At 43.5% G+C, this 24208-nt stretch overlaps 1 protein-coding gene across 1 annotated transcript in view; it reads right to left on the reverse strand.

Moving 5' to 3' along the window:
* LOC137434504 (fibrillin-2) overlaps positions 1–24208 on the reverse strand; it is a 360988-nt gene that overhangs the window by 207102 nt on the left and 129678 nt on the right. Inside the window, exons 9-14 of the mRNA XM_068127594.2 lie at positions 19226–19381; positions 15869–16120; positions 14993–15133; positions 14666–14785; positions 12807–12932; positions 656–778 (exon numbers count right to left, since the gene is read on the reverse strand). Coding sequence (XP_067983695.2) covers positions 656–778; positions 12807–12932; positions 14666–14785; positions 14993–15133; positions 15869–16120; positions 19226–19381 — 918 coding nt within the window. The remainder of the gene's footprint in view (positions 1–655; positions 779–12806; positions 12933–14665; positions 14786–14992; positions 15134–15868; positions 16121–19225; positions 19382–24208) is intronic.

Below are 24208 nucleotides of genomic sequence, written 5' to 3' on the forward strand. Positions count from 1 at the left end.
CACTCCATGAGGACATTTTGGAGAAATCACCTAAAATTGGTACGTGCTGCTTCTTTGCTCGATGCTGAGCATTAAAAAAATTAATAAAAAGGATTGAGCACGGGCAAACAACCATAGGTTGGCATCCGGTAAACCTTCATTAAACGGTTGCAAATGCATGAAAATTCCAACAAACCTCCGCTGACCAACGCCATAACTATGCTGTTTCATACGAACCCATAATGCATGATAACGGGATCAATAATGGCTTCGTGTTGGTTGAACGAGCTAGCTCTCCTCATACAATCGATGCCACCTTCACATCAAGCCAACCCTTGGATCGGTGGCTTCCTGAAGAATCGCTCAAAGCCCGACTCTTAAAGGCCAGAATCGAGGCAAAGTGCCGCGATCTTCGGAAACGAAACCGTCGCCATCTTGATTAGCATCGTATTTCATGGACGAGTGGGTATATGTGGAACACTTCCGGGTACATGTGGAACACTTCCGGGTACATGTGGAACACTTCCGGGTACATGTGGAACACTTTGCGTTAAGGTTTGCTTATTCTCCGGCTAACTTTCCCACAAATCCCCCAAGTGGGTTTATTTAGACAAATCAGAGTAAAGTGGTGGTGGTGGTGTTCCGACGGAGGTTTTCTGACCAGGAGGCAACTTACCCAAGCAATAGCGGCCTCCAGATGCCAGCGAGAAGCCAGGCTTGCAGATACACTTGAAGCCTCCATCTTCGTTGATGCACATCCCATTGAGGCACATATTTGTGGTCGCACATTCATCGTGGTCTGTCAGCGGGTCGAGAGGGAGGCAGCAATCGGGGTGCACGGACACACACGGGTAAGACAGACGGCTAATTCGAAGCAGTGCAAGGAAGTCGGGAGGTATAAAAGTTCAGTGTGGCTGTTCATACTAAAATACGCAATTTCGTGTCTGTCTGTCTGATAAATTTTTGACGCCAACACATTCTGTCATTACTAATCCAATCTGAACCAAACTTGACAGGATGACCAAGGGTTACACAATGAAGGTTGTAGCACAATCATTTGCCCCCTCCCCAAGGGGGTTTTCTCCCACGAGCGGGTTTTCCCCGCCATTGCCGTCAATGTGGTTGCATGTTGAGGTGTATATAAATGTTAAATTAGCTTTATCGTGGCGTTTTTCCAAGGCCGCTTCGAATAACAAAACTAACGATAATAGCATAGTATTAATGTTATTAAAAAACAATATAATACCAATAATATCCCACCTCCCCAAGGGGTTTTTCCGGCGAATCAAATGATATAAATAGCTTATTATGGCGTTTTGTGGGAGCAAGCATAGATATATAACACTAGATGTCGCGCGACACCTCCCCGGATACGTAGAACAGTCCGCCATCTTGGGGAGGTCCTTCAAAGCTGACGCGCTGGTGCAGTTAAAAGCGGCGAAATGCCACAATTTTGTGCAGCGTACGGCTGTACAAATAAACGTACATTGGAGTCAAGGGACAAAGGCATCACATTCCACAAGTAAGTCATGTCGATGGACTCAGGTAATCGTGTTGATGAGCGGGAAACCACCATTACTGATTGTGTTTAATTTAAAAGTTAACATGCTGACGGACTCGAATCGAACGTGAAACAACTGGATGATTTACATGGATTATCAAGATTGAGGTTGAGATCCTGCGCGCGGGCGTATGATAGGTGATCATATGAAGATTTGTTATTTCTTTTTTTTTGTATACAAAGTCGAGGCTCGTGTAAGAGCTAATGCCATAAACACAAAAAAAGACAAACAGACACATAAAACATAAAATGAAGGGAGCGGGAGACAAGAGGGGCAGAGAGAGGGAAACACACAAACACAACAGTAGAGAGCAGGGACATCGGGAGATCTATGGAAGGGAGAGGGCTGGAGGTTGTTGGAGAGGAGGGGGGGGGGGCGAGTGGTACACAGAATATAACAAATGGACATTGCTAGGAATTTCCGGAATGAAGTCGGAGATTCAAAGAGGTGGATTTGGGATGTATTAACAGGGGTAGAAAGATCAAGGTTTTGGATGGGGGAAGATAAGAGATGGTAGTGAACAGCTGTTTTATTGAAAGATATGCTCATTTTACCCCACAAAAACACAGCCATATACACACACACACATACACACAGGCACACACATAAACACACATATACATGCACATAAACGCACACAGACATGCACACACACACACACAGACACAGAGACACACATACACACACACATACACACATAAACACACACACACCCACACACACACATACTCACAGACATACATACAAACATACACACACACACACACACACACACACACACAAACACAGGTATACACACACACACATGCATACATACACTGTCTCTGCCGTTCCTGTGGGTGTCTGTCTGCCAAGCCGGTCTGTCTGTGTCTTCTGTCTCTGTTGCGCCGGTCTGTGTCTGTGTCTGCCGTGCGAGTCTGTGTATGTGTCTGTCGATCCGTGCCAGTCTGTGTCTGTCTGTTGACACAGGTGTGTGTCTGTCTCTGCCGCGCCAAGCGAACAACACTCAGCCTTCCATGCAAACATCTCCCATCCAAGCACAAACCGAGTTTCTTAGATGACAGGATTATGTGTGTTATACATGTACATGCATTTAAACACAACAATAGTTTGAGGTAGGGATTAATTGATTGAGCCTAATTGATAGCCTTTAAAAAAAGTATTATTTGGTTAGTCCATATTTAACATCATGTTATATGTACAATTGTACATCTAATCTTAATTAATTTCCTGTGAGTCACAGAGAATGTTTATTCAGTGTCTGGTCTGCTCCTGCTGTGAGGGTGGTCTGCGATTCTGGATGGCCCGCTTATTCTGGCCGGTCTGCTTTTTACAGTACCCCCAACTTTCCTCCTATGAAAAACTTTGCTCTTATCAAATAGAAATTTTCCTCAGCATTAAAATGACGTATTAATTGTACAGATCCGTTCATTATTAACCGAGCTGCGGTCTGGGAGTCAATTTTTTAGCCTTGGATCCAATGATCACACATGCTGGTTGTACCTCCGCAAGATGGCGGCGCTTCCGACGTATCGCGACAACAAGCGCTGATAGGCCATTCGGCATCTAGTAATATATATATATGGGAGCAACGGCCTCTACCAGGAGTAATGAACATAAATGAACAGTAATGAATATTATGAACCCTAAACACGTATGATTAGCTTTTTAAACAGTCGCTAATTCTGTTTATAACACTAAATGAAGAAATTTGGAGGAATCCCGACATGCGTGAGGTAAGGTTTACTTTACTTACAGAACTGAGCGAAGATCTACTGTACTCTAGGTACCCCACAAGTGTTGGGTTAATAACATGGCCCTTCCTGGCACTAACGTGGCGTTTTTCGTAGCGAACTTTTGAAACTCGCTCCTTCTGTTTAAAACGAAACTTAAAGGGAGGAAGCCCGGGGTGTGCTCATTCACCAAGCTGTTAGCTTGTGCTTGCCAAGGCAGCCGTTCCTTAACGGTTTTGAATGGAGTGCTTGCTCGAATGCTTAAACCACTTGGTGATCTCTCCAGAAGAAACTTGGTAAATGAACACACACCCAATGTTCTTGAGATCCGACCATAGATCGACTGTAATCTATGCACCCTAAAGAGGAATTACCCTTTCTGCCACTCCCGTAGTTAGCGGATGCACAAGTAAGAGAAGAGCAAAGAACACCACGATTTTAAAAGTGGTGCAAGTATGGTTGCAGACGCAAATCCATTGCTGATTCATTAGAATCACAGGCAAAAAGTTAAAACTGAGGTTCAAACTCGATCTTTTAAAAGTCATCAAACCTAGAAGTGTCCGGTTAAGAAGGACAGCGAAGGACATCTTGGTCTCGCACAAGGAGCAGTGACTCAGCAACAAAGAAAGATGCAGGTAATCAAAAATGGTTCACGCGGTCGAAGTGAAGTGCCTTTTTGGGCCCAAAGCACAGTTTATTGTTCTAGCCTCTTGTTGAATTATAACAGTCATGGTGACCAAATGGCGGAAACACAGCTGGCAGCTTTTACGGCATGCTTGCCTGGTTTTCTTCCTTCGGCCTTGCAGTGACGCTTTGGAAACAGAACCAGACCCCGGCTAATGAACAGACAGCGCAGCGACATCATCGGAGCATGTGGGGAACGAAAGAGCGGGCCCATGTAGGCATTTGTTTATGATGTCATGAGATAAGATGCGCCTGAGCAAAATGTTCTGGTGACCTGGAGTGCAGGAAATGATTGGTGACCATCTTTGTAGCTTCCTGGAGGACATGCGTTATCCGCAAGCTTAATGACTACAGCAAGGCTGCCAATGACCACCGACTTATGATGCATCGTCCATCAAATAGATCACGGATAATAATGGTGCGCGAGGAAAGGTGGTGGCACAATGATGTGGATACATGAGAGGTAATGATCGATGATCCCTTCAGGTTACTTCAGGCCTCACACCTGGTTACAATATATCGACTAACTTGCACTAAGCATTGAGAGAAGAAGAGGGGGAAGAAAACCTTAAAAGTATGACAATGATAGGAAGAATCATCCATCTTGCCATGGGCTAGCACCGCAGCATCACATCTGTCTCTTCTGGATTCTGTGGGGGTCTAAAGCTCAAAATTCCTGGATTATCCCACGTACAAGGCCTGTCGCTCTATCATTGCAGACGGGTCTGTGCCCTCTCTGCATTTCTCCTCTGGTCTCGCTCTCTCCGCTCTCCCGGCCCACAGACTCCAGGAAGGATGCATGCGTTCATCCAGTAACCCATACTGGTTAAACTTCCAAAATCATGGCTTTCCTCAAACCTCGACTCCTTTGTTCCACTCTTCTCCCGTTTTTGGAACGGCCTTCCAGAGATGGTTCAATTGTACTCTTCCCTGTAGAGCTTCAGGTAAGCGATGCCCCACCATCTCATGTGGCTCCCCATCCACCAGCTGCAATCTTTTCTTCCCCCATTAACTGACAAATCAACCCTCATCCGCAGGTTTGTATAGAAAATAAATAAAAAAAGAGGTGGAATCCTAAGTGAGGTTCCATTGATTTCATCCAAAGTGCTGTTTCTTCATCTCTCCTCGCTCTCAATTTATTCTTACCTCAATTACCGAAGGTGGACGGAGGTTATGTTTTCACCACTGTCTGTCTGTTTGTTTGTCAATCGCCCATAGGTCACATGTTTACTCCGATCTTCACAAAACCTCACCACCTGCTAGAGGTATTGACAATCTGAAAGCTTATCGTTTTTGAGGTCAATAGGTCAAAGTTCAAGGTCACTTATATCATCAAGTTTCAACCGATTCACTTGATATGGATGTATATACTGTATATAAAACTGGAAAACACGAGTGGACGGTGAACCCTCGTCGAGGTGAAGTCTTGGTCTACCCCGTTGAGTATGTCTATGAATTACGTACTGTTTGAAATTGAGTTGGACCTTGAGTACATCCATTAATTACATATTATTGGACCTTGACTATGTCTATTAATTATCTCTATTAATTACAGACTCTTGCGACGTATCTTTTAGACATGAGACCTTTAGGGCCCTTACACCTTTTAGACCATTTTAAATACAGTCAGACTTCAACATTTGCCGTCCGAACATACACGGACCCCACATATTTGCGGTTCATAACATGTGATCTGCTTCTACATTCACGCTTCATGGATTCACGGTTTAAACAAATATATATATTTTTTGCACATCAGGTCTGGTTTTCTATATCCACCGCTGCTGACATTAGTTCAGCCTGGGAAGTCTTCCACATAAACCTGCTCTCTCTTATGCACAGGTTCATCCCATCTCGTCTTCAATTATCAAAACCCATCCTCCCGCTCTTGGTACTCTGAATTCTGTGTGGTGAGGCAGTTGATTTAAAGCAACTTGCATTTGCCTCCAAGAAGGCAAATCCAACTGAAGACAACCTCAGATCATTCCACAAACCTCACGACAGGTGTTGCCTACTCTCTGGAGAGCCAGAAAATAACATCTGTCAATCTCAAGAGTGAGATTTCAAACTTGTCTCAATCCTCGAAAACCTGGTGAGCACCTTCTCAAGACTTGCACCTTCTGCCCTCTCCGTGCTTTGTCACCCTCAGGTATCTGCAGAACGCACGTGACCCACCAGCCACCCCCTCCTAGTGAAACTGCCTAAATCCAGAACCACTGCTCACCTCCACTCATTTATGCCTCTTTTTCCCACCTGTGGAACCACCTTCCACACTCTTCAATCTCATTCTTCCCTCCAGGTTTTCCAGACAGTTCTTCACCACAATCTCAAGTGATCCCCCATCCAAAAATGATATTTTATACACCTGTTAAACCACCCCCACCCCTCCCAATTTTTTTTTGCTGATGTATCCATCTTGTCCACCCTTTGCGTTCTCCCTTACCCCTCATCATTACCTGCATCCCGTGTTTGTCTGTCTCCATCTATTTTCTCCCTCCGCCCTTCTGTTGGTGTTGTCCCCTCCTCCTGCTGTTCCCTTTGTTATGTTGTGTCCTGATTTGTTCTGCGTCATAGCTCTTCCCCGAGCATCGACCATATAGTAACAAAAAAAATTCCCCACCATTCAAACAATTTCCCCACATTCGCGGATTCGACATTCATGACATTTTCCAGGAATGCATCCACTGTGAATGTCAGGGTCTGACTGTACTTTATACCTTTTGGGCCTTTTAAGATACTTTATACTCTTTTAATCTTTACGCCCGTTAGAGCCCGATGATCATTTATATCCCTAAAACCCATTAGGACCCCTTAAAATCCTCAACATTCCGAAGACCTATTAGATCCATAAAACCCCAAAGCCTTTATGACCCCCCAAGCCCTCTCTCTCCCACACATCTCCCTGCTCTCAAATGTTGTGTGCTCTCAAGTGTTTGTGTGCTTCCCCTTCGCTCCCCATCTTGTCTTCCGCTCCCTCTTTTTATATATTTTGTTTGTCTGGTTGATTTGTTTGTGAAGTAAATGTCAGCTCTTTCACGAGCCTTGATTCAGTATACAAAAAAAAAACAAAAAAAAAAACAACAACAACCCTTGAAGACCCAAAACACTCCTAGGATCACTAGGACACATAAGACCATTTAGGCCCCATAGACCCAGAAGACCCTTATGACCCTTAACAAACTCCAGAGACCCTTTAAGACCCTTTCAACCCTTAAGATCCCGAAGAACCTTAAGACCACGAAGACCCTTTAGAACACTAAGACCCTTTAAGACCCTGAAGACTCCAACACCCCAAAGACCCTTTATGATCCGAAGACCCTGTAGATCCTATAGACCCCATTAAAACCATTTTGCCCCATAGACCCTGCTAGACCATATGATTAATCAATTTTATCTTTGTTTTTCTTCTGTTACGGCTCATCTTGGTTAGTGGCATTCTGGTTTCAGGTCGAAATCCAGATCCGGCCTATCAGTGGGATAAAAAACATAAACTGTTCAGCCTGGCGGAGGTATGCTCTCTACTGAGTGCCGTTCTAGTTACCATTATTTTATGCAGGATGTTCCTCCGGGTTTTTTTTATACCTCCGCCGATGAAGGGATTATGTTTTTGGGGTGTCCATTCGGCTGTCTGTCTGTCCGTCCGTCCGTAATAGGTTTTCATTACTACGATAACTTACGAATGGCTGAAGGGACCTCAGTCAAACTTGGTGCAGTTTGTATAATGACGCAAATATGAACTGATTAGATTATTAGATATGGGTTCAAGAGGTCAGAGGTCAGAGGTCCCATGAGGTAAAACTTCTGTTACTGATCTAACCTGTGAACCAGTAATGGGATTTTGACTGAACTTCGTATATGTATATATTAAGATGCAAAGATGAACTGATGAGATTTCAGCATCAAGAGGTTAAAGGTCAAAGGTCAGAATTTGTAAAAGCTTTTTGTTACCCCGATAACTTAAGAACGGCTGAATGGAACTAAGTCACACTTGATGCAAGTATGCACAATGATGTAAAGGATGAACCGATTCGATTTCGGCATGAAAGGTCAAAGGTCATGCCAGGTAAAAAGGTGATACTTCAGAAGGGCTGAAGGGATTTAAATCAAAGTGTCGTCAAAGAGTGTCGTTCTAGTGTTTGTTTAACTTATTTTATCCTTTTTCATTGATTTTGAGGAAAGCAATTATTGCTGAAAAGTGAAGCGAATGAAGGTAATGCAAAAAAGTGCATGAAAATAATGGTAACAAAAATTTAAAGAGGAGAGATAAATAAACAGCTGGACAAACTGGACTTTGCAAAAATGGATTACATCAACAGAACGCTGATCGGGGTATGCCAACCGCCCTGGGAACCGAGGATAAGATACTTTTTTGGGCGTTAACCTTTCATTGCTAACCATGAAATCGTAAACTTCCTTGACCACTACCCTTGTTCCAGCAGCGATCCAGAAGTCTGTTGTACTTTTGCTCCGATGAAGGGTTAATGGTCAAAATGTCAGCTTCACCTTGCTTTCTATGGCGGTTGGCATACATCAAGCAACACACCATTAATGCAATCCATTATTCTACCTGTCCGCCTCAAAATGTATAAATTTATCTTAGAAAAAGGGTGATGAGCCTCAAGAAATCCCTTAAAAAGCTGCACCTTAAAAGAACAAAACCCAAGGGGTGCACTCCACTTCCTGGCATCCACGCTGTAGCACCACGGCCATAAAGAACACTTACGATGAGTCCAAAAACACTTTTAGTGGCTCGCACATCTGCACAACTCAAGATTATTTAAGGAAACGTTGTCCGCAGTCGCATGAGTAAGGGGAGGCACGTCAGTTGAAGATTTTGTGAGCTTGTGGGCAGAAGGCGGAAATGAGCTTAGGCATGCAGCAGTTTTTCCACTTAATGTCAATGACTGCAAGGCCTGTCATAAAGTTTTGGAAAAAAAACAAAAAACCCTTTCTTGGATTTATACATTAGCTCCATCAATCTTTTTCCACCCCCTTCCAAGATGTCTTATGCTTCTGCGCATTATGTACATTATATTTCAGGATAATCTAAGTGTAGCAAAAAAAAAATGAGGAAAATCCTGGAGAAAAAGAATCACCATTGATCGAGGAAATCCAGTTTGCAGAAGATATGCACATCTAAATTGTGGCCATGAGAAGTCCAGTTTACAAGAGGGTCCTGCACACGAATATCAACCCCACTTCACATCCATTAACAGTGTCAATCCTCTTCACGTAAGTACCCTCCCACTCATCATCCCCTACACGTACCCGGCTGTTCGCAACCCCACTCCTTCTATGTGCCCCCTCCTCTTCAGAATCTCTCCACCTCATACTCCTCATCTCTGCTTCCCCTCACCCCAAACCTCATCCCTTCCCTCTTAATCTGCATCTTCCTGTTCACACAGCCCCTCCCATCTTCCCCCTTACCCCACACTCTCTCAGCTTCCCCATCAACCTCCATCAAAGCTTCGCCCTCAACCTGCCCCCACCCAGATTCACCCTTCCCGTCTCCTCCCAGCTTCCCGCCACCGCACCCTTTCTCACCTTACCCATTGTTCCACCCCTCTCCAAGTTCCCTCACCCATTTTCACATTCCTGCACAATGGAAAAGCCCTTCCTCCCCTGTCCATAACTGTGTGGACCTCAACCATCTGAAGCCTCCGCTTCAACCTGACAGATCTCTCAATCCAGTCCACTGCTGATAAACCGGACAGCATCTGTTTAACAGAATCCTTCCTCCAATAGGACGTCCCTGACTCCTTAGTGTCTCTCACTGTCTATTGTCTGCTCTGGTTCGATAGGACGTATTAGTCCCCTACCTGTGTACACCGGAGGGGACTATAGGTTTGCACGCCGTCCCTCCGTCTGTCAATCCGTCAGTCCGTCAGTCCGTCAGTCCGTCAGTCTGTCAGTCCGTCAGTCTGTCAGTCCGTCACGCAAAGAACAGTTTTCCGGTCTTTTTTTCTAAACGCTTAAGGCTAATGATTTCAATCTTGGCACATGGTTTCCTCATTATAAGTTACAGATCAAGTTCGAACTTCACGACGTTTCGATCATTTTTGACAAAGTTATGGCACTTTGAACTTTGGGAATTCTGATAATTCTGATGATCCTTAACTCAGTGCCATTTTAAGTTTTAATTTCCTTTAAAAAAGATTTTCTCTGCAATAATAAGACCGATTGAGATCAAATTTTCACCGTAGGGGGGACTCGGTCTGTATAATATTTTAATGGTAATTATGACGTCACAGGTCACGTGGTTCGGTCGCCATATTGTTTTTCGTGAAAACACGAAAACCCCTTTTTCTCTACAACCGCTGAACAGATCAAGGCCAAACTTTGCAGGCAGAATCGCATACCCATGACGAGCAAAGAAAGTCAGCGAGAATGACGTCATGCATCACATGGTTTCAGAGTTATGACGTTTTTAAGCATGAACCTTTAAAACCGAGCTCCTCCCTAATTTTTGATCCAATCGAGGGGAAACTTCAAAGATCTGTTCAGCATGTCAGTCTACTAAAATGTCCTTTTGGAATTTGCGATAGGTCACGTGGTTTGGCAGATATCGTTAATTAAACGAAAATATTTTAAAAATGGATATCTCTTGAATCGCTAGTACCTCAGACCGTGAGTTGGTAATTATATAATTCACACAGTGCAATACGTGCAGGCTGCTCCACGGAGCGACCTTGTGGGCTTATCAACGAGGCAAGGCATGACACACATGTGTCTCAGCATAACTCAGATCAAGTTTGAAAACCAGCATCAACCGTGCATAAATTTGCATATTCGATCATTTTTGACAAAGTTATGGCACTTTGAACTTTGGTAGGGGACATGTATTGCAGCGCAATACTCAGAATGCTTGTTATCCCCGCAGCGGAGTTGCACTTTACATGAAGAACTCCATTTCTCACCGTCTGTGTTCTGCTCTTTCACCTCAAAACACCAGGGCGCAGCTTTGGCTGTGACTTCCCCTCTGCTCACACCTCTTGTGTACCATACTTCAAACATTGGTGACTCCATCGACATCGCTCTCAGCCAACGTGGACCAACTTTTAACCACTCATCCAAACTGTCTATTCCTCATATGTGGTGATTTCAATTGTCACCATGCATACTTCGCCATGTGTTGGTACCTCCATCACCAGCCATGGCACTTCAGCAAAGGACTTCTGTGACTGCTTAGGCCTGAATCGATATGTGAACTTTCCGACCTGGATTTCTGCCAAAAAGGCAAATCCTCCCTGCTGGACTTGGGAATGACCAATAATACTTGGAATATCTCCTGGTCTTCCTCTGTTCTAATTGGCTCATCTGATCATATGCTTTTAAGAGTTAACATCTCTGGATATTCTCAAAGATCTGCCTCAGCGTCATCTTGCTCTCCAAACTCTCTGCCTACGGCATCCAATTCCACCACCACACGTGGCTTACTGACCTCCTCTGCTCTCGTAGGCAATGCATGTCTCTCAATAGGATACTCTTATCTCCCTGTCATGGCTGGAGACAATGTTCTGGGCCCAGTCTTTTTCATAATTTTCTCCAACGATCTTTCTGACTCTCTGGAAAATGTCATTTTCATATTTCGTGATGACTCCACCCTATGCCACGACACCCCTAATCCTTCAGTCATGTATACTGCAGCCTCTTCCCTCTATACAGACTTTGATTGAATCATAATCCTGTCAAACACTTGGAATATGTCTTTCAATCCTGACAAATCTCACACTCTCATACTGTCACTCAGAAAAAGGAAAATAAAATTTGGTCCAATTCAAACTTAACCCATCTTACTATAATTCACCAAATGTCCGTCCGTCTGTCTGTCCGTTCAAAGGTACCGCAAAAACGGCTGAACCGATCGCAACGATATTTTGGGTGGGTAATCCTAGTAAATCCCTGGAGTAAAATAGGCTATATATAGTTTTTCCAAGTTTTCCAATTTTTCCTAGTTTTCCAATTTTCCAGTTTTTCTAAACATGATGGAATAATATTTACCGATATGAACAGTGATGTGGCCTTTGTTGAAATTCTATGTACCAGGAGAGAGTAGATCGACTCTTGACAAACTCTTCCTATATAAACGTGTGGTTCCGAAGTAACACGGCAGCGTGTGCAAAGCGACTGAGAAACAGGTGTAGCGGCCGCTTTCGTGTTACAGATTCGGCGCGCACTCTTCACACATAAACGTGCGACTGAGAAAGACGTGTAGCGGCCGCTTCCGTTTTGCAGAATTCAATCTTTTTTTCAAAATGGGCGCCATGTACTGTTTAGATTTTGATGATTTGCGTGTGATATGATTCAACGGATATTTGTATAAATCGTTTAAAATAGAAAAAAGCCTTCAATTTATGATATTTTGCCTTTTCATTTGGGCTTCCCAATTGAAGTCCCACCCATAGGGCGGGTACCGTTGCTAGTTGCTAAATTTCTGATTAGCTAAGGTTCTCATCCAAAGGCCTCATGCTATGAAATATATCATAGGATCTCTAACATTTACATTGCAGACAGGAAGGTCGGATAAATATCATTGAAGAAAGACGTGCTCCCTGATAGCCTTCGCCATTACTTGTGCTGCACGCAATGCGAGTTTTAGTTTCACTAGGTTCTTGCATCGCTTCTCAGTTTTTCACCAATCAGGTGACCTCCCAAAAGTGAGAACAGTTTTTGAACACAAAGCTCCGAAACTTCAACCTTCACGAGGTCACCCGGCATAACAATCAGAAACACAAGCGCAATGACAATCGGCACGGATCAAAAAGAGACCCCTGAAGTCCAAGTGACAATAAGCAGAGCACAAGGCCAATCACAAGGCTCAAGGCCAAGGCCTGTGTCGGGAGCATACCAGTACAGCTGTGTCCGTCTGGAGTGAGGTCAAAGCCGGCGTTGCAGATGCACTGGAAGCTTCCTTCAGTATTAATGCAGCGGCCATTCTTACAAAGCTGCTGGCTCTGGGCGCACTCGTTTAGGTCTCAAGAGGGAATGGGAAGAAGGGAAGGGAGGGAAAGCCGAGGTAGCATAAAGAAAAGGACGATGATTTTACGATCCGACATTTGTCAATAGCAAGGAAGGATCAGAACACACATGATTTGTTGAATTAATGTAGAATAATGAAACAAGAAAGTATTGATTGAAATTTTCAAAGAAAGAAGGAAATATAAAGATATAGTGTCGTAAAAGTTTAACATCCAAGGCACCAGAAATCAATTTCTGCTTATTTCCAACCAGGTCAGAGGCCTTTGGCTTTTCCTCTTAGAATATCCAACTCTAGTGCCTCCCAACATGTCAGGAGTATTGGGGGAGAGGGGACTTTTCTTAAGAAGAAGAACCACCTTTAGAGGCCATTTTTCCCTGCAGAGCAGGGGTTGTGCCTTTTTCGGGCACCGTGGTCCCCTTTTTGAAGCAATGTTTTATGGCCGGATGCCCTTCCTGCTGGCAACACTGTTAGTCGCCTCTTGTGACACACAGGGAATTACAAGTGAAGTGGTACTCAATTTGCGGACTTCGGAAGGACGACAGGCTGAGTCATCCCCTGGCGTTATTTCAGCGATCGACCGGGATTCGAACCCAGGATCCTAGGATCCCAAGCCGGCACCCTAACCGCTAAGCCAACACCAGGCTCTGTGTGTTGCAGTTAATTGCAATTAAACGTTCCTTAGTTGCCGGAATATTCAATTGGAGTGTTCCCTTTCATTTTGCTGCTAGAATGACATCTTTTTTATAGGGAGAGGAAAAGACATTCATGTTTCCAATCCCATTAAAGATGGTTGATGGGGCAGGCGCGTTAAATAAAAGATGGGAATTAATCGGTTTACAAAAGTGTTTTGAACAGAACTAATTTGAATGACTCGAGTGCACAAGGTTATCACAATTTTGGTGCCTGCGGAAAAAAAGAAGACCACGTTCCTGGCAAGCCTGCGATGCTGCGCGGTGCAGGCCTACGCAGCTGCAAGCCCAGACCGGAGAGTTGAAATGGCTTCTCCAAGGTCTTGCCCAAAGCAAAGCCAGGAAATGGGGCGTTTTTACTCATTTCTCTCATCGCTGGTCGACCCCCGGGGTGAAGAAAAAAAAAACGTGGTGTGCACCATGTGGTGATTTTCAAACACCCAGCCTACACCCATTCCCCGAAGATGCTCCAAACAAGTCACAGCGTGCCACTAGCACGTTGTCTGCTCAGTTGCGTGTGAGCAAGTACAGCTGTGGGGTCAGGCCACTTCGATTTGAGAAACAAACAAGGAATAAGGCAGCTGTGAAATTGACTCAGCTCTGTCCTACATCACAGGAAACACATTCCACATGTTTTTTTCCTGACCTTTGAAAAAGGGATGCAAAAAAAATGCGGAATAAATATTAGTGTCACAGGAAACACATTCCACATGTTTTTTTCCTGACCTTTGAAAAAGGGATGCAAAAAAAATGCGGATTAAATATTAGTGATACCAGGAAGACGTTGGTCTTGCTACAACATTTGTCAAGTGCAATAATGATTTCAATTATGTCGTAAAAATGGGAGAAATAAATCGTGGGGATGTTTTGAACGCAACCCCCCTGACCCCCCCAAAAAGGTCACGACCCAATATTGAGACCGAGATCACTTGCACAATAGGTGGCCGTGCCAACCAAGAATAGGGGGAAGCACAGCATATCGCTAATTTGTAAACCATCTCTGGTCAGGTATTTGTATGGTTACAGATTGTAATTTACCCAAACACTTGGTGCGTGTCGGAGATGCTTGGAAGCCAGCGTGACAGCGGCAGTAGTACGAGCCAGCTGTGTTTATGCAGTCCCCATGGGTGCAAGGAAGACTCAGGCATTCGTCCACATCTACAAGGGGGAAAACATTCACACTGATGCACAAGAGCCATCAAATGGCTTTAGCTGATCTGCTCCAACATTATTTCCCGAAATTAATCTCTCCGTATGTATACATCTCCCAAGTAGGTCTCCCATATATGCCCACATCCCCCCCCCCCCCCACACCTTCCCGTAAAAATGTTCCGATTGACAAAAGCAGACAGCGAGGATGCCTACCAGCACACAAACCCATGGCATCTACCCGATAGCCAGGGTTGCAATCGCATCGAAAACTCCTTTGGATGGGCACGCAGCGCCCATTCAGGCAGGCGTTGGGGTAAAGGTGGCAGAGATTCGTTTCATTTCCAGGCAGCACTTCTGTGGTGCAGACAACCGAAGTAAGAAACCAAAACATGATCAACTTTGTGGATTACGACGCCATCTTGGATAAATTATGAAGGACGCTGTATGAATACCGTACTGAAATATATATTATTATTTTATTATCATTGTTATTGTTACCAGTGCTACTACAATGTGTTTCCAGTTGTAGTTGATTTGAAAAATAAAAATCAAGTTGAGAAAAGCACAGGATGCTGTGCCTTGGATACACAGCAATTGGAAGGCGTTAGAACCACATTTAGAGGCCATGTTTCCCCGCAGAGCAGGGGTTGGCCTTTTTTGGGCACCTTGGTCCCCTTTTTGAAGCAATGTGCCGGATGCCCTTCCTGCCGCCAACCCTGTTAGTCGCCTCTTGCAACACACGGGGAATTACCAGTGAACTGGTACTCAATTTGCCGACCTCGGAAGGATAACAGGTTGAGTCAACCCCCCTGATGTTCATTCAGCAATCGACCGGGATTCAAACCCAGGATCCTAGGATCCCAAGCCGGCACCCCAACCGCTAAGCTAACACCAGGCTCAATTGGAAGGCGTTAGCCCAGTTGCAATTCTCAAAAGAATATCAGCTGATTCAATGGATTAAGCAACTAAAAATTATAAAAAGTGAAAAGGTAAAAAAGCCAACTTTTATTTACGACAGTAATCAAATTCTGCAATGAAAGTCAAGAGCACCAACAAAAAGGCACTATTTGAAATGTCCTCACAGCTCACCTGGAGGCCTGGGACCTCGAGGACCAACAGGAATTCCTGGGCCAAAAGGGTAGCCAGGCCTATCTGGGTAGTGAGGGTGAATAGGACCACCAGGGGTTACAGGTATGCCAGGAAGACTTCCAGGAATGATGGGTTTTCTAGGTCCAGTGGGGTAACCTGGACCCAGAGGATAACCTGGACCCACAGGAAAACCTGGACCCACAGGAAAACCTGGACCCACCGGGCGACGTTCACACATGTGCTCATATTCCTCTGCAGGATATAACCAATGAGAGGGAGAAAAGAGAGAAAACCCATGAGATGCTATTTTTATTTAATATCAAACTCAAGACACTAACATCTTACAAAAAAGCCTTACAAAAAGCCTTACAAAAAAGCCTTACAAAAACGACTTACAAAAAAGCCTTACAAAAAGCCTTACAAAAATCCTTACAAAAAGCCTTACAAAAAAGCTTTGCAAAAAAGCTTTACAAAAAAGCCTTACAAAAAAGCCTTTCAAAAAGCCTTACAAAAAAGCCTTACAAAAAAGCCTTACAAAAAAGCTTTACAAAAAGCCTTACAAAAGCCTTACAAAAAGCCTTACAAAAGCCTTACAAAAAAGCCTTACAAAAGGCCGTACAAAAAGCCTTACAAAAAGCCTTACAAAAAAGCCTTACAAAAAGCTTTACAAAAAGCCTTGCAAAAAGCCTTACAAAAAAGCTTTACAAAAAAGCCTTACAAAAAAAGCCTTTCAAAAAGCCTTACAAAAAAGCCTTACAAAAACGCTTTGCGAAAAGCCTTACAACAAAGCCTTTCAAAAAGCCTTACAAGAAGCCTTACAAAAAAGCCTTACAAAAAAGCTTTACAAAAAGCCTTACAAAAAAGCTTTACAAAAAGCCTTACAAAAAAGCCTTACAAAAAGCCTTACTAAAAAGCCTTACAAAAAGCCTTACTAAAAAGCCTTACAAAAAACCCTTACAAAAAGCCTTACAAAAAAGCTTTATAAAAAGCCTTACAAAAAAGCTTTATAAAAAGCCTTACAAAAAAGCTTTACAAAAACCCTTACAAAAAAGCTTTACAAAAAGCCTTACAAAAAGCTTACAAAAATCCAGTTTGGTTGAAACATGACTGATAGTGCAACGGCGTATCCGGCTTGGATCTGCTGAGTGGAGGATCTGCTAGCCCTCTGTCATGTGACCAGATCCTCAGCTCTGATTGGTGGACATTTGTGAGGGACATACCTACATACACCGGACGGACAGACAAACGCTGTACCAGACAGCACTTCCCTCCGGGCTACGTCGTAAAAACAACGAAACAAAGCAAATTTAGACAAACGGCTCTGTAAGCAAAATATAAAACAAATTCGAGAATAAAATTGCATCGGTAACAGAAGACGAACAAAATAAATGGGGGAAAGGAATGAGTGAGAGTGTTTAACGGAATAATCACAGTGTGAAGCGAATATTTAAAATACTAGACAACTTTCCTGTAGGGTAAAGTTAAACTATTATATAGTATTGTGTTGTGGAGGAATGGGATGTGACCTAAAGCAATTCAGGAAGTCAGTGCCACCAGAATTCTGGGATCACACCCAACCTGGAGGTCAATGCGGCGGATCCCTGTGGTTTACCTGGCCTCACTAAATTTCATTTATTGTTCCTCCACAGGTAAATACACTATTTACTACCTCACGACATCTGCAAGAATGCTACCATTGTACGAGCTTGATGAGTGTGAGCTACATCAGTGTATTTGGCGATTTAAAGCCCCATTACCTGCAACTGCTAATATTACCTTCACCACGAAAGGTGGGTGTAGGTTGTATGTTTTCACCGCTGTCTGTCTGTTTGTCTGTGAACAGGATATCTCAAAACGTTGTGGACGGATTCGGATGAAACTTGGTGGACAGGTTGGGTGTGTGACAACAACAAAATGAGTAGATTTTGGTTAAGATCTGAATCCGGATCCGGATACGAGGATTTTTTTTTTTTTAATTTTCAAGTCATTTTGCATCTTTTAATTTTGCATCGATAGGGAAAGCGGTTTCAGAGAAATAATTATTTAATATTTTCCTTCAATCCAATATGGCTGCCACACCATTTGACCGATGACGGTTTTGTGATCAGGTTTTAATCACCCTAACCAGTTGACACCGGTAACATTTCGACTACATCAGTTTGGCGGTTTGGGAGAAGATGTTTTTTTAAGGTTTCAGGTTAAATCCAATATGGCTGCCAGAGCATGTGACCTATGACATCATAGCTATCAAACTGTATGCTGCATGCCTCGGTGATCATTTTGTTGAGTTTCACATTGATCTCTAGAGTAGTTCAGGAGAAGAAAGAATATGAAGGGTTTATTCTTCAAAAAATATGGCTGCCAAACCATGTGACATATGATGTCATAATTTTAATATATCAATACAAATGGGTCATAGATTATGCGTATGTAGTTCCAGATTTTTAGGATCAGGCATTCAATTAAAACAGCATGTTAAAGTTAAAGCACTTCACAAGTTTCAAATTTTTCTGTTGCATGGTTTCCGAGAAATAATGTTTTAATTATTTGTGTTTAATCCAAGATGGCTGCCATACCACATGACCTATTACATCACAATTACCATACAAACATTGTACATGGGGGGGGGGGGGGGTCGCTCCCACCTGGAAAGTTTTGTTCAATCAGACATGTGGTTGCTGAGATTTAAAAAAGAGTTTAAGAAAATAATAGAGCAAAGGGATGAAACATAAGAAAAAGAATCTGGACAAAAACAATAAGGTACCACAGTCTGCAAGGCTACTGGTATCATAATAATAATAATAATAATAATAATAATAATAATAATAATAATAATAATAACAATATACCTCCAACCCCATTTATATTTGCCAGTTCTTTTCATAGTCTGCTATTCCATTAACCCGTTGGATTTATGGATTTAAAAAGTCATCAAAGACTGCCCTCTCCGATGCTCCTGCAGTCCGTAAATGTTTTTGTTTACATGTAACATGGCTCGTGGAACAGTTAAAATATTTAACATTCACTCAGACTTGAAAAAGTGCACAAACAGTAATTGCTGGGGAAAAAAGTAATGTGAACATCACTTTTACAAACATCACACCATCCCACACCATCAGCACGGATGATGCAAATGATATACACACTACAATGAAAAACAATCCAGCAGAAAACAATATCAATGACCACAAAAATCATTCAAGATATGTTATGATTGCACCTCGTGTATTGCATGGATGAAGAAAATATATCAAAATTAAATAGAAAGAAAATCACAGAATCGCTGTGCATGCACACATGTGTACATGCACACACACAAACACATACACATGTGCGCATAAACACACACGAACACACCAGTTCCATGAATCGGACACATCTCGGGTGCACCACTGTAAGCCCAGCAGTGGCCTGTGGTGCAGCAGCACTGGTACCACGTCATCTGTCCACGGAATTCTGAGTCACATGAGCGCCCATCAACAGATGTACCATAACAGGTACCCAGTCGAGGATCTGCAAAACAAGTACACATACAAACACAACAAGTCACTACGAAGGCATGATTATTGTGATGAACCCTTTTTTCCTTAATTATTTTTTTTGTATGATTCAGGATTCGAGGCGTATGGAATGGGCAGAGTTACAAACAAACTGAGTTACAAAGGATTAGAAACATACAGCAATGAATTTACAATAGATATGGTTGACATATATGCACCAAGGCATGAAAACCTTGAACTACAACCTTGAACCACTGGAGGGAAGGACATGATTGGACATACATACACAGGGATCATTTTCATCAAGTTGGTTTCTTGTCAAATCAGAATTAATTGGATGAGGTGCAGGTGCGCCAGCCCAATAGGGAGCGCAATACTCCATTGTGTTTACGAAAGTGTGCTTCATAGGCTGGAAGGAGTTGCTGAGGAATTGACTTGGCCGGCAGAGAATACCCAGTCCATGGCTGGTTTTGGAGGCCAGTTTGGAAATGCGGTCTGCCCAAGGGAGTTTCTGGCTGATGATGAAGGAAAGAAGTTTGAGCGACAGAGATTCCTCAAAGGCCTGATGGAAAAAGTCGATTGGAGGATTGGTGATATAGTCCATACTGAGGCACAACTTGAGGATGTGCAACTCGGCGAGATATAATTTTTTTAAAACGCCATGTTTTGCAGATGTTTGCCTATTTTCTGAGGTTTTCACGGTCGGTTTTGATGGAAACAAGTTGGTGCTATTCTAGCATCACAATGAGGGAGCAATTTCTGGGACAAGGTGGAATTGTAAGCAAAATAAAAATAAGAGATTTACTGGAGATTCAGAGAGGTCATTGATGTCGACCAAATAATGCTGGAATGAGCATGCTGGAATGTGGTGCACCAGACAATTCTGGAATGAATTACATTGGATAAATAAAGTGGTTGTTGAATAGCCCCGGACAGTTCTCTCGAACAAGCCGGCGGCACGGAGACACCGATCGATCTCGCAGGAGCGACCCAGGGATCCCCCACATCCAAGATGGTGTACGCCCACCTTCACGAAGTCAGGGCCACGACAGAATTAGCGAGAGAGAGAGAGAGGGAGATAGAGAGATAGAGAGATAGAGAGAGAGATAGAGAGAGATAGAGAGAGATAGAGAGAGATAGAGATAGAGATAGAGATAGAGATAGAGATAGAGATAGAGATAGAGATAGAGAGAGAGAGAGAGAGAGAGAAGGGGGAAAGGGCCGATCCACGGGGACCGATAAACACTGACCGTGACCACGCTGCCCTGACAAATCCGGGCAGCAGGGAAAATGGGGAAGATTTGGCCCCGATTTGCATTAGGGGGCACAACCACCACGAAGAGGCGTCCCAGATCGTCGCGGACAAATAAAGTATTTATCATTGCTGAATGCAGAGAAAGTCTACAAACTAGGCATGGAGAAAGCTTTGAATGGCGGTCAGGAATAGACCTTAGTAGATGGGGCGTAGGATTTTTTTATTTTTTTTGTATACAAGATCGCGGCTCGTGTAAGAGCTAACATTAATCACAAAAAAAATGACACATAAAACATAAAACATAAAATAAAGGGAGCGGGAGACAAGATGGGGAGAGAGAGGGAAGCACACAAGTACAACAGCAGAGAACAGGGACATCGGGAGATCTGTGGGAGGGAGAGGGCTTAAAATCCACATCCCAAATAATATTGCCAAACAGTGCTGGATATTCCCAGAGCTAATAACCATGACCTCTGTGTTTGATTCAAGACCTCATTTTTCAACAGTTGCCTCGATTGAATCAACATGGCGTTGATGAATTGACAACGTGTCCACAATTCTAACACCGAGATCCAATTCCTCTTCATTCACAAATCTGGTGATCGTTCTCTCAAAAATGATATGTTCAACATGTTGAATGTTCGCATGAGTGACAGCAGTTGGATGCATGTGAGAACACTCAAGATGGTCAAACAATTCACCACTGCACACGCCAATTCACGACACCGTTTAAACGCACAGCTTCACGAAACACGTGCATCAAACGGTGCAGTCTGCTGCGAAATTTTCTGCTGCACATTTCTGTTTCGAATTTCTGCTGCACATTTCTGCTGCACTTTTCAGCTGCGATTTTCTGCTGCGATTTTCTGCTGCACTTTTCTGCTGCGATTTTCTTCACAAGGAACTTTGATGATACACCGCTGTTCCAAAAGCGCAAGCGCCATGTTGGCCGCACTCTCGGTTTTACTAGGAACTAGGGCATGCCCGTACTATATATATATCTAAAATTATATCCCCCCCCCCCCTCTATTTACATGAAATGGTTTGGTCCATTCGCAAAGCCAAAGCGAACGGCTTGCGAGTACGGTGACAATCCCCCCCCTCTATTTACATGAAATGGTTTGGTCCAAAGCGAACGGCTTGCGGAGTTTGGTAAATAAATCGCCATAGCTCGGTAACTACTTGTCCGATTAATATGAAACCTTGAAAAGGCACATCCTCGGGTCCCCAGCAATATACCTGGCAAGTTTCAAGTATATCGGACCCGTGGTTGAGAAACAGCGGTCACAGACAAACGACACACACACATACACACACACATACACACACACATACACACACACACACACACAGAGATTACTGGAATTATAGATAGATGCTTCAGCACGATGTTCGGAACCACACTAAAGAGGGTTGGCCTGTATAGCATTCCCATCTGAACCAATGGCTCCCATTTATACTGGATGCATTTGTCCATTGTCCGGCAACGTCCTTGTAATTCATGCAAAAGTACAATGACGTTTACTAATGTCTTTGCCCTGCAAGTGATTTATGTCCAAGCTCCACTACAAGCTTCAGATAAAACGGAAAAATAAAGAAATAAATGCTTTCATCAGCACTTCTTGGATAATTTGTCTGGGATGGAAAATAAATAATTGCACAACATTCTAGCAATGAACTAGAACGGTACTCGGGAAAGTGCGTACATCCGCCAGGTTGAACAGTTTATGTTTTGAATCCACTGATTGGTCAAATCTGGATCTGACATCAATCAAAATCGAATCAGCTTCTTATTGTCACCTGACCAACTCATTCACCAAGTTTTGTCACAACTCGTCCACAGTTTTTGAGATATCGTGTTGTATATGGTTTTGGCCCCATCTCTCAGTGGTAAAGAATCACTTCAGAAATTCGTGTATCCAGATCTGGATATTCACCAAAATCTAATAAATTAGTCCTCGTCACAATCCCAACCTGTCCAGCAAATTCCGTTCAAATATGTCCATAACTTTTGGAGATATCCTGCTCGCAGACAAACAGATTATGAACATAATGTAACTTAAAATCCACATCCCATTTAACATTATTTATACATGGAAGCTTCATTAAACTGTGCCACGAGTTTCCCACAGAAGCAGGATGCAGGAGAGAAGAAGAAGCAGGATGAAAGAGAGAAGAAGAAGCAGGATGAAGGAGAGAAGAAGAAGAAGCGGAGAAGAGGAGAACAAGAAGAGAAAAGAAAGAACCACCTTTGGAGGCCATTTTTCCCACAGAGCAGGGGTTGGATTTTTCTGGCACCCTGGTCCCCTTTTTGAAGCAATGTTTTATGGCCGGATGTCCTTCCTGCCAGCAACCCTGTTGGTCGCCTCTTGCAACACACCGGGAATTACCAGTGAACTGGTACTCAATTTGCCGACCTCGGAAGGATGACAGGCTGAGTCAACCCCCCTGGCGTTAATTCAGCGATCGACCCGGATTCAAACCCATGAACCTAGGAATCCCAAGCCGGCACCCCAACCGCTAAGCCAACACCAGGCTCAAGGAGAACAAGAAGAGGAGAAGCAGAAAACATTCCCACCTGAATGGCGGCACTCTCCGAGATGCATCACACCTGCTAACACTAAATGAGAACGGCTTCGATTACAGGGCTGAAGGAATCCACAACCAGGCAGCCCAGAAGCGAGCGCACTACCAGCTGAGCTAGCCTGCCATCGCTCCGCTACCGTGGAGGCCCCCCATCAAAGTAATAACCGGGCTCAACTCGAAGTTGCTCACAGTTTGCTCCCAGGATCAGTTACGATCAGGCGCATCCAATGGACATTGACATGTGCAAGCTCTGGACTTTAAACCAGAATCCCAACCAGTAACCTCCCAATGAAGAAAGATATCTCAAAGGACTACCTGTAAGCAGCCACACCTATAGAAATGTGCCACGAGTTTATACGACTCATGTAATGAAGACACAAGTAAGAAGATTCTGTGCTCTTCTTTCCCCTTAACGTCAAAGGCACAAGGGCCGTTGGAGTTTTGGAGAAGAACTCGCAAACTCGCACTTTTACCAGGCGGAAAGCAAATTTCCAAACTGGAGGCCGACAATACAAAAAGCATCAGCTTCATTAAGGATCTTGGAAAGTTCTGATCGGTCTTGTCCGTTCGTTCCATTTTTAAGCACCAGATGCAGACATACACGTGACTTTTTCTGTCACGATTACAGTTCTCTCTTTCACAAGAGGGCCGTCTGTGCGCCAGTGGAATTACGTGACTTTGATTTCATGCCAGAGAGCCCGTTCTTATGCATTACAAAGCCAACTTACAGGCAGGAGGGTGGGTGACCCTGACTGTGAACATCACTTACATCTGAAACTCTTTAAACGACCCTCTACCGATGCGGGGACTTTGAAAAACAGCAAGGCACATGATGCTGAAAGCCGAACGTGACCCGTCTTGACCTGGAACGACCCAACCAGAAGCTGTGTATCTTAATGTAACATGGGCTCACATGATATAACAACTAATGTTAACACCAAAACTTATATTATACAAATGGGAGAATTCAAATCTGCACTGTTACAGCTGAAACATGTG

The sequence above is a fragment of the Myxine glutinosa genome, chromosome 10 (assembly GCF_964187855.1).
Source record: "Myxine glutinosa chromosome 10, kmMyxGlut1.1, whole genome shotgun sequence".
NCBI lineage: Eukaryota > Metazoa > Chordata > Myxini > Myxiniformes > Myxinidae > Myxine > Myxine glutinosa.